The 17265-nt window shown below is 39.1% G+C and overlaps 2 protein-coding genes across 3 annotated transcripts in view; one reads left to right on the top strand and one right to left on the bottom strand.

Annotated features, from left to right (window-relative positions):
- Positions 1-311: 311 nt before the first annotated feature.
- Positions 312-17265, top strand: part of LOC128634626 (uncharacterized) — a 35082-nt gene continuing 18128 nt past the window's right edge. The window contains exon 1 of the mRNA XM_053685326.1: positions 312-517. Coding sequence (XP_053541301.1) covers positions 383-517 — 135 coding nt within the window. The 5' untranslated portion in view covers positions 312-382. The remainder of the gene's footprint in view (positions 518-17265) is intronic.
- zgc:165653 (uncharacterized protein LOC100006671 homolog) lies at positions 4279-13307 on the bottom strand. Of its 2 annotated transcripts, none has more exons than XM_017482680.3 (2): positions 12842-13307; positions 4279-4489 (listed from the first exon to the last, which is right to left on the bottom strand). In XM_017482680.3, exons 1-2 carry the CDS (start codon positions 12983-12985, stop codon positions 4334-4336), a joined length of 300 nt encoding a protein of 99 aa, XP_017338169.1. In that variant the 5' UTR covers positions 12986-13307; the 3' UTR covers positions 4279-4333. The 2 variants fall into 2 exon arrangements, with proteins under 2 accessions (XP_017338169.1, XP_053541302.1); XM_053685327.1 differs by lacking the exon at positions 4279-4489 and adding an exon at positions 10858-11319 and having other exon boundaries at positions 12842-13147.

Genomic DNA, 17265 nt, shown 5'->3' with positions numbered 1-17265 from the left:
AGTGAGACACAGAGAGAGAGAGTAAGTGAGTGAGTGAGTGAGAGAGAGAGAGTGAGTGAGTAAGTGAGTGAGAGAGTGAGTGAAAAACTAATTGCTTACTGAGCAGTTTGATAAGATTATTATTATCTTTTTTCAGATTGAATTTAGAATCGTGTTTAACAATGTCGTATGTAACTTTAGAGACGGTCCCTTAATTTCCGCATATCTGCTATTATCGACCGTCCAACATCAAGCCAACTTTATACCTTATATACTTTATACCAGCGCCTTTTAATCTAACAGATGACCGATTCGCACAATCCTAATAACAATAAATCAGTTTATTTAATCAGCTCAGAGAGATTGTTATGAAGAATGTATTTTTTCTTTAAAGAAAAGGGTGATGGAGAGCTATGAGGAGTACCGTTTGAAGAGCCTGGCCCGCGTGCACGCGCGGACAGGGTGCAGTACGGGACACGGACACACGGGGGCGCGGTCCGCCATCCGCTTCCACGCCAGGCACGCGCTTCTGCCCAGGGTAGAACAATAACAACAACATCAACAATAATAAACTTTTTAATTTAAGATAGCGCCTTTAAAGCAGCTTCTCAAGGCATTTTACCCAATAAGAAAATAACAAGAAAAAAAATACACAGATAAAAACAGACTTGAATACAAAATGATTAAAAACAAATAAAGTAGTTTTTAGGTTAAATTTAATAATACTAAAATTTTGTGCATCTGTAGTATGAGCAGGGAGTGCATTCCAGAGTCTAGGAGCACAGGACGAGAAAGCCCTGTCCCCTACAGATCGAACCGTGTCTATGGGACAGCCAGTAAACCAGCTCCAGAGGAGCGCAAATGACGCTTGGGAGTATATAAAGTTAAAGGCACAGACAGATACTGAGGGGCCAGACCATGCAGTGCCTTACACGTGAGCATAAGGATTTTAAAACCAAGGCGAAACCTGACCGGAGCCAGTGCAAGGACTTCAGTAACCCTAAGTCTTATCACTATTAAGACACAAAACGTTTTGGGACGTCCATGTTTTTATCTCAGAAATACAATGTGAGAGAAAAGAAACATCCACATTTTGACCAGGCTTCGAGTGAATATAAATCTGAGTATTGTCTGCATTGAAGTGATAATTAAGATTCCTACAAGCCTAGTGTATTTATTTATTTAAAGCTTGCGCCTACTGTCAAGTCACTATACAGACACTACGGATCCCCTCTCAACAACTCAGCAACCCCCCCATGCCCAATTTTACATAATGTACCTTTAAGATCAAAACACGTGGGGTCGTCTGAGACGCTGATGGGGTCATAGCAGGTTTTTCACCAACCATTATTTATATTGTATTATCTATATTATTTATAGAGTAGTTGAATGCACATAAACCTATTTTTCCCCAAAAAATTACTGCTAGAACTGTCACATTATTTAAAATGCTAAACCACTTCGAGAAATGAATGCTCCATAAAATGAAATGCACTACATGACCCCATTATTTGCTAGCTCTTATTATTATGGGATGCAGGGTTGAGTGGTCTTGTGTGCAATAAATCACTGTAGTGATCTAAATGTAACAGCTTATATGAGACACATGCTAACTTTCATAATAAATAAATAATGAAATCTGGTTTAGTAACTACGGGGGCAAATACATTTTCACACAGACCCATTTGGTATTGGATAACTTTTTTGCCTCAATAAATAGCATTATCATTTAAAAACTGTATTTCGTGTTTACTCCGGTTGCCTTTGTTTTATCTTGTATGGAGGAGGAAATGTCCTCAACGACCACTAGTAATGTGTAGCATCCACCTGGATGATGCGACGGCAGCCATAGTGCAGCAGAACACCCACCACACACCATCTATTAGAGGAGAGGAGAGAGTGAGGTAGCCAATTCAGAGATGGGGATTATTAGGGGGCCGTGATAGAGAAGGGCCAGTGGGGGAATTTCACCAGGACACCATTGTATACCCCTACTTTATTATGATAAGTGTCCTGGGATTTTTAATGACCACAGAGAGTCAGGACCTCGGTTTAACATCTCATCCGAAAGACGGTGCTGTTTTTACAGTATAGTGTCCACTTAGTTTTCCCCAGGAGGTCTCCCATCCAGGTACTGGCCAGGCTCAACCCTGCTTAGTTACCAGGCAATAACTGCAGGGAGATATGGTTCTGAAAAAACTTCGTGTGAGATGTACACAAAAACAGAACAAATCAGGATGGGGGAAAATACTTTTGCACAGCACGGTATGTATAGATATACAGAGATATACAGTACATACAGCATATCTATGTAAAGCAATGCTATATGGATAGTCAGTCCATTTAGTGAGCCATCTAGTGAGAATCACCAACATCCATGTTTATTGTCCTCAACATACCACACTACTTCCTGGTGTGATCAGGCATTCTTGATAAGTTCTCTCTTTTAAGCCTTGATTAAATTATATATATATATATATATATATATATATATATATATATATATATATATATATATATATATATATATATATATATATACATATACACACACACACACACACATATATATAAGAGCTATAATTATGGGTCTGTAAAGATTTTTTTTTAGAAACCTATTTAGCTATAAATTCACAAACATAACACAAAGCACTATTATTTAGTGGCTATTCTTTAGTAGCACATTCTTAAGGATTGTAAGGATTCAAAATGACTTGACACAAGGACTACCTCCACCGATCCACATTTTTCCAACTTGTTCCCCGTTGTGTCCCATTGGCCTAACTTTGCTTTTCCAGGGTAAACAAATGAACCTCGGATCGTATAATCAGAATATACCTCACACAATCAGAGTAATGACTACAAACAACTTACAGCAATTAACAACAAGACTAGGCATCTTTCGTTTTGCTGGACCACTATCAATAGCACAGCGGTAGGGGATCTGAGACCTGTCTGGTTTATATAAATCGTGAATAGTATGGTAGAATTTGATTGATTTTCCTGTCTTAATATGAAGAACAACAGAGCGACTGTAGCTAGAACAGGCAGTCACAATAATAATGCGTTCACACGATCAGTCCACAAAGCGACAGGTGAGTGAGTGCAGGTTCATTTCCTGTATAAGTTTGTGACAAGAGCTGAAACAAATGACGTTTAAGTAAATGGTAAATGGTAACGTACTTATTACTTGGTAAAGCAACATATCCAAATGATAAATTATGTAAATAATTACATTTCTTGGACAAATCCTATCCTTATGTCTACCCATCTTGACTCATGAATTAAACAATGTTCGGCACAAAAACGAAGCGTTTAGGGTTGCAAGGGCGCACACAACTTTATGCACCAGCTATCTTACCTCTTGTCTCTGCTACCACACATAAAGGACTGTCTCTCTGACCGAGAACTAAACAAATATGCAACATTTTCCCCTACATTCAACAAATCCCTGCACCTTTATTATGACTGGCTTGTAGTTTGTTCACAAACCATAGCAGCCACAGCAAAACTTGAGAAACAGCGAAGCGTTACTTTTTCCCTGCCTATATTCTGACAGATCCATTTTGTGGGATATCTGGGATATTTGTGGGATAACATGGTAGTGAATTTCCTTGCAACGTTTCTTCACTGACCCACATGTTAGGTGTATACTGCCACCTACTGCACAGATGAGCATTATACCTCCAAATTGTATTTCATGACCTATAATTAACATTTTCTTTCCTTTGCAGTTGCGAAAGGTGCAGGATGATGAAGTTTCCCAAGCTGTAGAAGCCCATGTTCCAAAAGAACACAAATAGAGCAGCAGCCACACAAAGGCCTCAATTAGGCCACCGGTCTAATTTGGGTAAACAGCATACACTATTAGTCAGAAGTTTAGACACGCTCATTCTTTATTTTTATTTTCTCCACATTTTAGAATAATAATAAAGTCATCAAAACTCTGGAGTAACACAAATGGAACTATGGGAATTATGTTGTGATAAAAAAAAAATCCAAAATCAATCAGAATAATTTAGTATTTCAGCATCTTCAAACTAGACGCTCTTTTTTCCTAGAATTTCCAGAAATGTATTCTTGGCGTTTTCTCACCCGATTTCTTGAGGAATTGATGCTTTTTAAACAGTATTAAAGGAGTTCCCACCTACGCTGGACTCTTATCGCCTGCTTTTCAAAATATTTCGCGCCGAGTCACGTGAGGTACAAAGTGGTAGGGAGAGGTGATGTGAGCACAATGATAGTACTGTACATGTTCAACAGGAAAAGCTTAGTGAAAAATGTTATTTATACAATTTCCCCGTCAATCGTGTGTGTGTGTATTACACAAGTACTTACACTAAGACAAAGTTCATTAAAATGAATATATGGAGTGAAATCGTCTCATCACAATACCAGAGATGACTTCCAGAAGGAGCATCAACTTGAGTCCATTACGAAAATCCTCCTCTATGTTCTCAATCTGAGTCCCAGCCTTACGCAGGTGTGAGTTGCACCATGCGGTGAAAGTCTGAGACACAGATAGAGAGATGGAAAAACAAGAGAGGGAAAGGCTTTAGAGTTAACACATTTCAAACATGCCCTAAAATGTGTATAACACACTGTATGTACTATAAATGTAACACTTTTCACTCCATTATCAAACACACTGATTTGGATTCAACACAATGGACTACGCCTACCTAATTACTGAATACCATGGTTTAAGACGAATAACTGAACATAAACGCTAGCCGGATTTCCAGACATGATCTGAAAGATTTTACATGAATGAAAACGGGAATTTATACGCAGAGTCTCAATTCTAAACTGTCCAATATACTTTATGTTCTTATATAGACTCATATATACACCTGGTGAGGTGCCAGTGGATGGGAACTCAGCAATATATACAATTTTCAAATATAAAATATTTGATTTGGGCCAAGATGTGTCATGTGACGCCATCACAACACGCATTCAGCCAAAGCCCTGTTCGCTTCACATGCGTTGAACATGACTACAGCTATCTCATTTACCAGCAAACATCACCGGGTCAGACCATGCAAAACAATCTCGTGCGATTGCAATTTCACCAATTAAAGCAGTTTTCCACAAAAAATAAATGATAAATTGCATCACAAATTTTGAAAAAAGCCACAGCAAAAGCAATCATTTTTTGGCTACAACAAAAAAACTCCTGTACAGACTTAGTCAGTACGTTTACATGGACAACAATAATCCGATATCAACCTGATTAAGACAATACTCACCGCATTTTGCGACAGGACACGTACACACACGGCAGCGCTCAACCGTTTGACAGCAAACAAGAGAATTTGTATCCGCCGTCGTCTTTTAGCACGTATAGCATGACAAACAATTAACTGCACTTGAAGCTTTTGTAAGATTACAAATAAAACACCCAAAACTGTATACGGTACCATGACGAAGTGAAATGTTTTATTTCTTGTGCCTCTCACTCATTACTGGATCCACGTCTCTCGTTACAGCTCTCTGCTCCTACATGCAATATGCCGATAACAGAAGAATAGGAGAAACAGGTGAATGAGCTGAATTCAGTGGAATCCATTAAGCTTAACATTTAGAAAAGTTTAGAAAAGATTTTACACTATGTTAAACATAATAGTATTTTACTGTACGCAAACCCCCCCCCAAAAAAACCTGTGGAATATTATTTCTTACTAAGAGAATCATCCCGAAAAGGATAAGCGGTATTGAAGATGGATGGATGGATGGAGAGAATCATTCTTAGCCTTCAGTAATCATCAAAACATGCAGAATACAAAGGGTGTAGGTTAAGATGGACAGAAGGACATTTGTCCTGTCTGTGTCAGCTGTGTTGTGTACCACTACTGTAATAAATTAACCTCGTGCTGAAGTTTCTCTTTGAGTTTTAAAATATAATTTATTCTACAATTAAAAACCCTTAATATACAGAAGACATTGTTTTAACGACCCATTACCATTTGAAAAAGAGATTCTCGCCTACTATAAAAGTCACCCCTTTGTTTACACACCATTTCTTCTCAAACATCGGAAGATTACCATTCATTTGGTAAAATTCATACTTTAATCTAATCCTAGACTCAACCAAGGCCTTAAATAATTTAACCATGTTGACTTCTTTTCCTTCCGATCCCATTTTGTAAGCCTTCCAAATGGCTAATTTTGCTTGACCAACCAAAAAATCTGAATAGGTACAGATTTCCTGCCTGTCGCGAGAATATCTACACCCATAGATGAACACTGTTTTCAAGAACTACAAAAAATTTTATCCAATAGATTAAAGAGCGGAGATAATTTACAACAATCACTAAAGACATGAAATACGGTGTCGAGTTCATTACACAAAGTGCACAGTGGGGAGGATGCATATTTACATTTAAACAAAAACACTTTTGTTTATAATGCACAATGTAAAATCCGCCACTGTAAATCACCAGACCTTTTTGGTAAAGGGTTTTTATACAATAACCACCATGAAGGTACTTTATTTCCCAACGTCAAGAAATGAGTCCTCCATTTTGTATCCCTCCTCCCTCTTAGATGTCCGACAAAGTAGGACTTTACACAGGAAATATATGCATTTTGTTTGTTCACCATAGAAAACGGAAGATTTTGCAAGCCTTTAAAACATGTTTACATTGTCTGCATCGTTATTTTGAACTACGTGTGTACAGTTATACAGAACCTTTGTGTTATTACCGGACATAAAATCGGTTATATATTCCCAGAAAGATGTGGGAAAAGATGTTTTCAAATTCTTCAATATGTTCCCGACTATTCTCTCTGATCTACCTGCAGTCTTTCTAGTTAGATTCTGTACTGAAAAACACTCTCTATTTGTCAAGTCAAACAGGTTTCCAACTTTAGTTATCCCAGCTAAAACAAAGTTAGAAATTTTGGTGTTGGACATGAATTAATCCTTGACCGCCCTCGATTGCAGGGAGACACAGTATCCCCGGGGGAAGCCAATAATGACCACCCCAAAAGAAGTTTACAAAAGCTTTTTGAAGTTGTGACAAAAGCTCTTTCGGAGGGTCCAACACTGTTAGACGATGCCACAGCATTGAGGCGGCTAGATTGTTCACTACTAACACCCTGCCTCTGTAGGAAAGCTGGGCTTCAATCCACTTCCATCTCTGGAGCTTGCCTGTCACTTTTTCTACAAGTCCTTCCCAATTCTTGTTCATGTGCTGTTCAGTCCCAAAAAACAGTCCCAGTATCTTAACCCCCTCATTATTCCAAGGGTGCTAATGTGGAAGCTGAAGTGGATTTTGGTTTGACCAATGGCCTAATAACAAAGTGTCAGTTTTTTCCCAATTGATCCGTGCGGAAGAAGCACTCTGAAAGACGTTGAGGCATGAGGTTAGATGTTTAACATCACCTTCAGATCTAATGATCCCTATGATGTCATCTGCATACGCTGTTTCTTTCACCATTGGTGTGTTTGAAAGGTGAATGTTGGAACTGTAAATCCTTGCAGCTTCTCTCTCAGCATCCTCAACATTGGCTCAATGGAAATCGTGTACAAGAGACCAGATAAACTACAACCTTGTCTTACTCCTCTACCTACAGGAAAAGGTCTGGTCAAAATTCCATTTATTTTCAGCATACTGTAGACATCTTTATAAAGAAGCCTTATCCATGAAGTAAACTGTTTCCCAAAGCCAAAGCTTTCAAGTAGTTTGAACAGGTATTCATGGTCAACTTTATCAAAGGCTTTTTCTTGGTCCAAACACACAAGACCAAGATCTAATTTATGCAGTTTCGTTAAGTACACCAAGTCTCGCACAAAAAAAAGATTGTCAAATATAGATCGCTTGGGTACACAGTAGGACTGATCTTCATGGATGATGGATGGTTTAGATTTTTTAAGACGATTTGTCAGAGTTTTAGATAATATTTTATAGTCAGTTCCTAAAAGAGAGACCGGTCGCCAGTTCTTCAATAAACCAAGATCTCCTTTCTTGGGTAAAAGAGTCACTACAGCTCTTCTACAACTGAGGGGTGGGATTTTTGATTCAAAGCTTTCAAGAAACACCGCATACAAATCCTGTCCAATGGGGGACCAGAAGGCTTTATAAAATTCAGAAGTCAAACCATCCAATCCTGGTGATTTTCCTGAGGATTGCTGCTGGACAGCTTCCGTTAACTCTTGAAAGGACAGAGGATTCTCCAGCTCAGCTTTATCTTCTTTTCCAAGATGTGGCAGTCCATCTGGAAGCTGATTAATTGCTCTAAGGTCACAGGGTTCTACAGTATATAATTCTTCATAAAAAGATAGTTTGTGAAAAAATGTCTTTCTTTTCCATTATTCCTTTCCCATTTAACAATTTAAGATAATTAATTTTCTTTTTTCTCTTATGTTCTTTTCCAATGAAAAAAAGAAAGTTGTTGAAGAATCCATGCTGTTTCACTGAAGATATCTTCCCCGTGTGGATGTACTACGACTTCTTTCTTCATACAAATTTTTCAAAATCATGTTGTACTCTTCAAGCATTTTTGCAGTTTCCGTCTCTTCACCGTCACTGATGGAGCTGCTTAGCTTCAGAATCTGCTGTTCTAAAAACATGACCTTTTCTTTTAGTTCAGTCAGGTGACTCATTGTGTACTGTTGGCACAAGAGCCGGATATGTACTTTTCCAATATCCCACTACTGGCTTAAAGTATTATACTGTGATTTTCTCTCTCTCCACTCTCCTCAAAACTGAGTGACTAATTGTAAGAAAAATTTATCTTGCAATAATCTATTATTGAAACGCCAAATCTTATAATAAGAGTTACTCTGTGTTATAGTCATAGTTACTGCAATATAGTGATGATCCGAAAATGGTATTGGCGAAATATTACTATTGGAAAATCTTCCTCTGTTGTTCATCTGAACATAAAATCTATCGAGTCGTGCACCAGAAACTGTATTAGAATTAATTTTCACCCACGTATATTGTTTACTGCTAGGGAAAGCTTCTCTCCATACATCTACAAGACCATGATACTGAACAACGGTTTTGAGAGTCTCAGACGAATTTGGATGAGGTTCAACATGATTCCGATCCATAGTGTAATGGAGGGTACAATTAAAATCACCAGCTAAAATTATTATTCTATTCTGCGAAACTTTTGAAATAACGTCTTTTAATTTTTTTAAAAAAGAAGCTCTTTCTACCCCATCATTTGGAGCATAAATATTAATAAGAGAGAGCGGTAACTCATAAAGCATAAATTCTATAATTAGCATTCTGCCAGGTATAATTTCTTCAGCTCTACTGTCTTGGATTTGTAAATCCGATGAAATAACTGCTACTCCGGCACTCACGTTTGAACCATGGCTAAGAAAGGCTTTACCCTTCCACTCACTTAGCCATTGCACTTGATTGTCCATATCTGTGTGTGTTTCTTGCAGAAAAACTACACTTGATTTTTTCCAACTAAAAAAATCTAACAAAGCAAATCGTTTTTCAGCACCACGACATCCATTAACGTTCAAAGGTTCAAAGTTTAAGGATGCCCTGATGCTGACTACTGAATAAATGACGAATGATATCGCAACACGGGTCCCATTATCTTTTCTCTTCATTACAACACAATATTCAAACATTCTTCACCTTACGGTTAATCATGACTTTTGCCTTTGTTATTATTTTCCTGAGGCGATGACGCTTCTGTATGCTAAGTTCTTCGTCAGTTGCTTTATTCATTGCAGTTTTACACGACACCAAAAAGCGCTTTAAATCAGGGAAAAAGGTCTCAATTTGTGGTTTCCGAGCTCCTTTAGTTTCATCTAGAAAGTCATTAATTTGCTTTATTGTGTACAGTCTAGTGCTGAGAGAATCTGTTCTTTCAGCATCATCCACATCAGAAAAACACTCTATGGTCTCTAGATCAACATCTGAGTCATTTTCAGAATGAATATACTCTGAACTCATGGTGCACATCTGAGTACAGCTATCTTCAGCTGCTTCACTTTCACCATCTGCTTTATTACGTTCAATTTCTGTCTGTTCTTTTCCTGATGGTTCATCATGTTCATTTAATGTCAGAGTCGATGTTTCTCCACTACTTGCCTGACTTACACCCTCCTCATTATCATGATTTTCTACATCTCCTGCATCAGTATTTCCTTTAGGTGCTGTTTTAACATCTGGAACAAGATGGTTATTTTGTCCGACATGTCGCTCAGTTGTTTGCAGATTAGACGGTTTGTCGGTTTGTTTTTTTGGGCATGTTTGTCTGACATGGCCTAGTTCTTCGCACAAAAAACACCGCATATGATCCGAACTAATAAAGATTGTATAATATTTGCCTTCATTAGTTAGCTTTACAGCCAAATTGAGCGGATCTTGTTGTTGATTCAGTATCATGTACGTATATCGCCGAAACGACATAATGTGCTTGATATCTGGATTTGTCTTGTCTTTCAAGAACACCTTTAATGGTTTCATTCTTGATGAATGGAGGAACGTGTGATAGCACTATTTTCTTTGATGGACTTGATAACGGCAGTATTAACACAAATGTGTCGTTAATTGTGAGTCCGGATTTAACCAGGTCATCTACCATCTGAACTTCGGCAAGAAAAACAACAACAGCTTTATTCATCCTAGAAGCTGACTTGATATTTTCCCACCGACCGAAGCGTGAGAAATCTCCGTTTGACCCCATTTGTCAAAGTTTTCCGACCGAAGTCGGCGCTCAAAGAAGTTTTATGTCTAAGATTAATATTTTTTCCGCGAATCTTAAAAAAGAACAAAGAAATTGATTTAAAGTAAACAAACTCTCAAAAGCGTGCTTGTAAAACTCTTGACTCCTCCCACTACCCACAATCCAGAGAGACAGAGAGAGAGAGAGAGAGAGAGAGAGATACAGAGATGCGAATGCGAATGACTTTTTATTGTCACTATACACATGTACAATGAAATTAAGAGCCACTCCTTTTTGTTCCGTGCAAACATGTACATTCAATAAACAAGAAGAATAAACAGATAAATAAACAAGATAAATAAACAAGATATTCGGGTGGATGGGGGAGGTACTATGAAATGCACAGTTTTGAGACACTATATACATATGCAGTGAACTCAGTACATGTATGTGTTTATAATGGTAATAGCTTTTGGGAAGAAACTATTCTTAAATCTACTAGTCCATGTTTTGATGCACCTGTAACGTCTCCCTGAGGGCAACAGATTGAACAGATCAAAGCGAGGGTGAGAACTGTCCTTAATGATGGTTTTTCCTCTGCTGAGGCAACGGGAGGTGTAAATATCCATCAGGGAGGGGAGAGGGCAGCCAATGATCTTCTGTGCTGCTCTTACTACTCGCTGAAGCCTCTCCCTGTCAGGGATACAGGGAAAGAGACAGGGAGAGGGAGAGAGAGAGAGAGAGAGAGAGAGAGAGAGAGAGAGAGAGAGAGAGAGAGAGAGAGAGAGAGAGACGGAGAAGATCATTTACAATGTATTTTTATAAATCATGTTATATGAATATGGAGAACAATGTACAGCTTCTCGGAAACCGATCTAAGTGACCTAAACTGCTCTAATATTTGAATGGATTAAGTCCACATGGACTGATAGGTCACTGCTAACATCTCAATCCCCATGACACAAAGGGAAGTGGTAGCTCAGTGGTTAAGGCATTGGACTTCTGATCAGAAGGCTGTGAATTGAAATCCCAGCACTGCCAAGCTGCCACTGTTGGGCCCTTGAGCAAGGCCCTTAACCCACAATTGTACAAATGAGATTAGTGTAAGTCCCTCTGGATAAGGGCTTTTGCCAAATGCCGTAATGTAATGACATTTCACTAAAATAAATATGGTCATGTTAAAGCATAGACAAGCCTAATTTATGGGGTGTTTTTTGTTTTATTGTCTTTCAGAGTCACTTAACTTGGCAGCTACAAAGAGCAAACAGGTGTTACATTTTATTACAGACTATCCACTTAATACACACACACACACACACACACACACACACACACACACACACATTCTGACAATCAAACTCCCCAGTGTAAAATGCATGTGTGTGATCATGCCTAAGGGAAGGTGACACCCTGTGGAGATGGCTGTTCCCCAGACCCTATACCCTAAGGTTAAATTTAGTTGCTGTTGTGTTCATTCTGATCTCCAGGACATCATATAACTGCTGACAGTCTTTGCAGTGTGCACATTGCCGGGATGGCACAGTGGGAAAGCTGCTCGCTATTAAGCTAGTTAGATTGTTAGATAGACACACACACACACACACACACACACACACACACACACACACACACACAATTTGCACGATGTAGGCAGCATACCACATTTCAATTATACTGCTGCCTGATGTGATTGTGTATATTTAGCTGAGACTGACTCTGAAAAAAAACCAAGTAAAGACTGAGACTGAAAACAATCTTTTTGTTTACTTGAGCCAGTTGGCTGCATTTGCCAATGATTAGGCTATTTTTTGTAGGAGAAATTACTTCTTGTCAAACTTTGTGCATGCAAAAAAAAAGGTGGACATTATTTCTAAGCAGTGGTGGCTGAGTGGTTAATTTGTTGTGCTACTGATTGGAAGGACATAAGTTCATAAATCCCAGCATTGAGTCACTGCATAAAGCCCTAAGCATGGCCCTACAGTAAATCACTGAAACGGATCAGTTGTTCCATTGAATTCTATTTTCCGTACCACGCAGAGAGCCTGGAGTCTATCCCAGGAAACGCGGGGCACAAGACAGGGGATGCCCTGGACGGAGTGCAAACCCATCGCAGGGCACAATCTCTCTCTCTCTCTCTCTCTCTCTCTCTCTCTCTCTCTCACACACACACACACACACACACACACACAGGGCATGATTGTGGGATCTCACACACCTTGCGCTGTTGTTTCTCCCAGGCGGGGTACAGCAGCAGGTCCCGGTCCCACTCATCCTCCGGCAGCATGTACTCTTCTTGCACATAACCGTTGTTGTACTGCGTCTCCGTTTGTTTCATCGTCACCATCGTCGTCATCATCATCGGATCGCCTCTTCTCACACAAACCCGGGCCTAAGAGTAAGTTAGTGCTGATTCCCGGCTGGTCCTATGCTACACGTTCAAACCTGTGAGTAACCCGTGTGTCGTCCCACCGCCGCTGTGTCCCTCGCGCACCCTTTTTGGACACAGGGCGCGCACGCGGGGGCTGATAGCGCCTTGTCACGTCACGTGACGGATGAACCTTCAACCGGGTCTCCGCTGAGAAGTGACCGTGAAACCCGAGAGGACGATCCGGGATATAAGAAGTTTTGATAAAACCCTGACGAATAATCCACGTCATTTCACCTGGATTTCTCTTCATGCTCTATTTGTCCTGGTGAAATCATTTAAAAGCGTTGAAGGAGAATAAAACATGTTTATATAATGTCTTATTATCTGTTTTATACTACATGTATAACAGCTGTAAAAAAATAATAAAAAAATTTAAACATTCTTGTTTTCATTCTGAGATGAAAAGCAAATGTACATATTATCTCTTCAACTTATTCTATCATGAAATGAAGTATACTTAGACAAATCTTATCGTGAATAACATTTTCAGATTTAACATGGCTTAGTTTTATTATAAAATATTTCTTGCTATGTATAATATAGTATCTAAATTTGCTTAAAGAAAGAACAAATTGTACATACAGTACATCAAGTAGAGATAGACAGGTCATGTTTATACCTCTTAACTGCTTCTTTTCAGTGAGTCTTTAGCTCAATTCACCAATAGCTGCAGAAATGCCTCATGGCGTTCTCTTTTTTCCTTTTCCATTCATCCTAATAGCTGACCACCTCGCATAGTGCACTTGACTAAATAAAGCAGCACAGCGGAGCGTTCCTGTAATGTAGGGATACAAAGAAATGTTGAAAGCAGGTTTCCATGGAAGCAGTTTGTTAAATTACACTGCAAGTGTACTGCCATTTTTCTAAACATACCAAAAAGAAAAACACCCATATGTACTCGTAAGACAGTGATTCTCATAGTGGGGTTTGTGAAGAATAGCAATGAGGTTTGCAAATTTAATTTTGTTACAGTGGTAGGAATGACAACCCACCATTAACAAATATGTCTTTATAATTTTTATACAGTATGTATTCGTGTAACCCTGTAGAAAATACATGGTTAAGTTTCCTTTTGTTTTGTACGAATTTAAATACACAGACACTGTATTTCTGGAATTCTGTATTTCCATGTTAAATAATTGTATGTACAAATGCATGTGGAAAAGATTGCTACTTTGTTCTACGAAAATGATAGAAAATATGAAATATATAAAATTATTTGTTTCTAGGTTAAAATAACCAATCCATGGGAAAGGTGAGAGTTCATGGAATTATGCAAGTCCTGCGTAAGGAAAAGTCCCGCTCTCTTTCGGCTGCAGGCGAGGCACGGAGAAGATCACGCTGGAGAACTGTAAGTGATTAATGCTACCTTTCGTGCTTAAGTAACACTTAATGGTTGTCAGCCGATAACCTATTCACTACTTTGTATGCGGAAGAAGTCGGTATCACATAGAGACATTTTCAAAACGAATTTTTCGGAACAGCTCAGCTAATAGTATTGCCTGAAAAGTTATCAACTCGGTAGCTGGGACTGTGTTATGCTAACTGGCTTCGACAGCCAATGAGTTGCCTCTGAGGAACAAGACTGCGAGACTAACTGGAGGAAGACAGCTTGCTGTTTGAACTGATACGCAAACTACAGCGGCGCGTGAGTAACTGCACACACCGAGAGCGCGTGAGCAGGGCTGCAGTGACGGTGCATGGACCCTCTCTGGGCACGGACATCTCCATCAACCTCGTGAGTGGATTCGTTTGGTTTTGTGGCGCGATTCGCATGAAGCGGCCAATACAGTTTTAAGGCCTCAACGCCCCCAAGCTACGATTCAGGCCTGCATCAGGAACAGTGGTGTGTATGTGGGGTTTATAGAAATTCTGGTGTGCCGGCTTAGGTAGGCTATTGTTTTGGGCCCATAGGTTAAAGGGTATAACTGAAAACTGATTGTTTTATGCATGTACATGTGGTTATATGTAACCTGTCGTTTTGGTAATGGTATTGATTTAAAAACCTCAGAAAAAGGTATAACATTAAGTTAAAGTTTTATATATATACATGCAAGAATTGTTTTAATACATATACCTAAACTTTACCTGGTTGTTGGGAATTCATTATTGCTATACGGGGTGTGGAGGGTTGATGTGTCAGATTAAGATTTATATTCATTTAATATAGAATAGAGTGTACGCATTAGAAAAGGTGTTTGACTACACTTAGTATTACCTCAGTTAACAAGCTTACACATAAGTATACCATTTAAAAAAACATTCATCTAGTTAGTGACAGTTTATGACATTGAAACACATACAAGGGGAATTGCAACCATAGACATTGAAGTTGAATAGGGTAAGAGAACCCAGGGCATCTTTTGCCGCACTAATTATATAGGCAAAAGTCCGCTACGTTCGTTACTGAGTTCTTATAGATGACTGGTCATTTACTCAAAAAAACTGTCAATGACTAATGTGTCTAATGTGCTCTGTCCTGGGAAAGCACATCAATAAAATAGTTCCAGATCTTCAATAAATAGCCAGAGTCAAGACACCTAATTGCATGGTTCATATTTTGTCGCTCATTCAATCTATATACACAGAAGACAAGCATAAGAACTGGCAATTAATGAGCACAGTAAATATATTTATATAAATATATTTTACTTTTACATGGTCTGATATTTATACCAGACCACTGCCCTGTGTCTCTCAGGAGTATGGAGTCTGAACCCTTTTGGGCATGGAGTTAACCAGAGCTTCACAGATTGCCAGTGGAGTTCTCTTCCACTCCTCCATGACGACATTACAGAGCTGGTGGATGTTAGAGACCTTGTGCTGTTGATTTATTTTGAGGGGACAGCAAATTTACACTGTTACACAAGCTGGACACTCACTACTTTACATTGTAGCAAAGTGTCATTTCTTCAGTGTTGTCACATTAAAAGATATAATCAAATATTTACAAAAATGTGAGGGGTGTACTCACTTTTGTGAGATACTGTGCATAATGCATTCTACAACCCACAATGCAACCCACAATCATATCATTATAAAGGCCTGCAATATCACGCTCTCAGAAAACAGGGTCTGTACCATTCCTGGTCGTTGGGGTTGTACATATCTGTTATACCTTTAGTAAGTATCTTTCACCAGGAAATACCAATACACTCATTAGCACATGCCATGACTGCCTATCACCAACAAAAAACAGCACTTAATAATGTGTTGTAATATTAAATAATTAAAGGACACTATACGTGCTCAAGATTTAACATGAATAGTGTTATGTTAATAACACTATTAACAATATATACAAACAATACCCTTAACGATATACTTGTAAACACTAAAGCCATTTCAATAATAAGTAAGAAAAAGAACAGGTCCTAATCCCTCCCCTCTCCACACAGCGGAGGCTAGTTGCTAGGAGATGATCTCGTCAATTTTGGGTCACAGCAACTGAAGAATCAAAGACCTGGGTATAACATGCCATGCAGTACTTTACTGTTAATAGATGGTGTTTCGGTCTCCAGCAGTCCGGGTTCATTTTATTTCTCTCCCAACTTGAGCTAGAGCAAAAAGATGAATTCTTCACAGAAGGAACAAGTGGACTGCACTATTTTTTCATCACAATCTTTCAATGAGACACACATTTCAGTTCAGTGGAGCTCTGAAGTGACATCCTGTCTCTTTTGGAACATTGTTTACAATGAGGTGTTGCTGAACATCTCAATACTTATAATTCTCCTGCTCTTCTCTTTTTCCCTGGTTGTTAACATTTATCTGCTCCTGGGACTGGAACACGCAGAAGCTCTTTCCTGGAATCCACGTTACATGCTGCTGAAGAATCTGATTGTGAGTGATTTGCTGCTAACTCTGACCATCGGTCCTCCAACACTTTACTGCTTGCTGTACCGTGTAACTCTGAGCTTCAGCTTCAGATGCATAGCTCAGTACTTCACAGTTTCAGTATCTCTCATTAATTCACTTCTGACTGTCGCTTCCATGGCTTTGGAGCGCTTTGTGTACACGTGCCATGGCATTCACTACCTGGGCATCATGACTAACATTCGAATGTACTCTTTTATGATTCTCCTCTGGTTGCTGGCTTTAACAGGTGCCGGGATGTCTACTGTCCTGGTGCTGATGGGCGGTGCAAACTTTGGTGGCATCATTGCAGGGTTTGTGTGTGAGCCAGAAGTTGTGCAAGCCCAGCTCGAGCA

This window comes from Ictalurus punctatus, chromosome 13 (assembly GCF_001660625.3).
Source record: "Ictalurus punctatus breed USDA103 chromosome 13, Coco_2.0, whole genome shotgun sequence".
NCBI lineage: Eukaryota > Metazoa > Chordata > Actinopteri > Siluriformes > Ictaluridae > Ictalurus > Ictalurus punctatus.
Note: the sequence above shows the minus strand (reverse complement) of the source record. Positions and strands in the feature narration are given on the sequence as shown.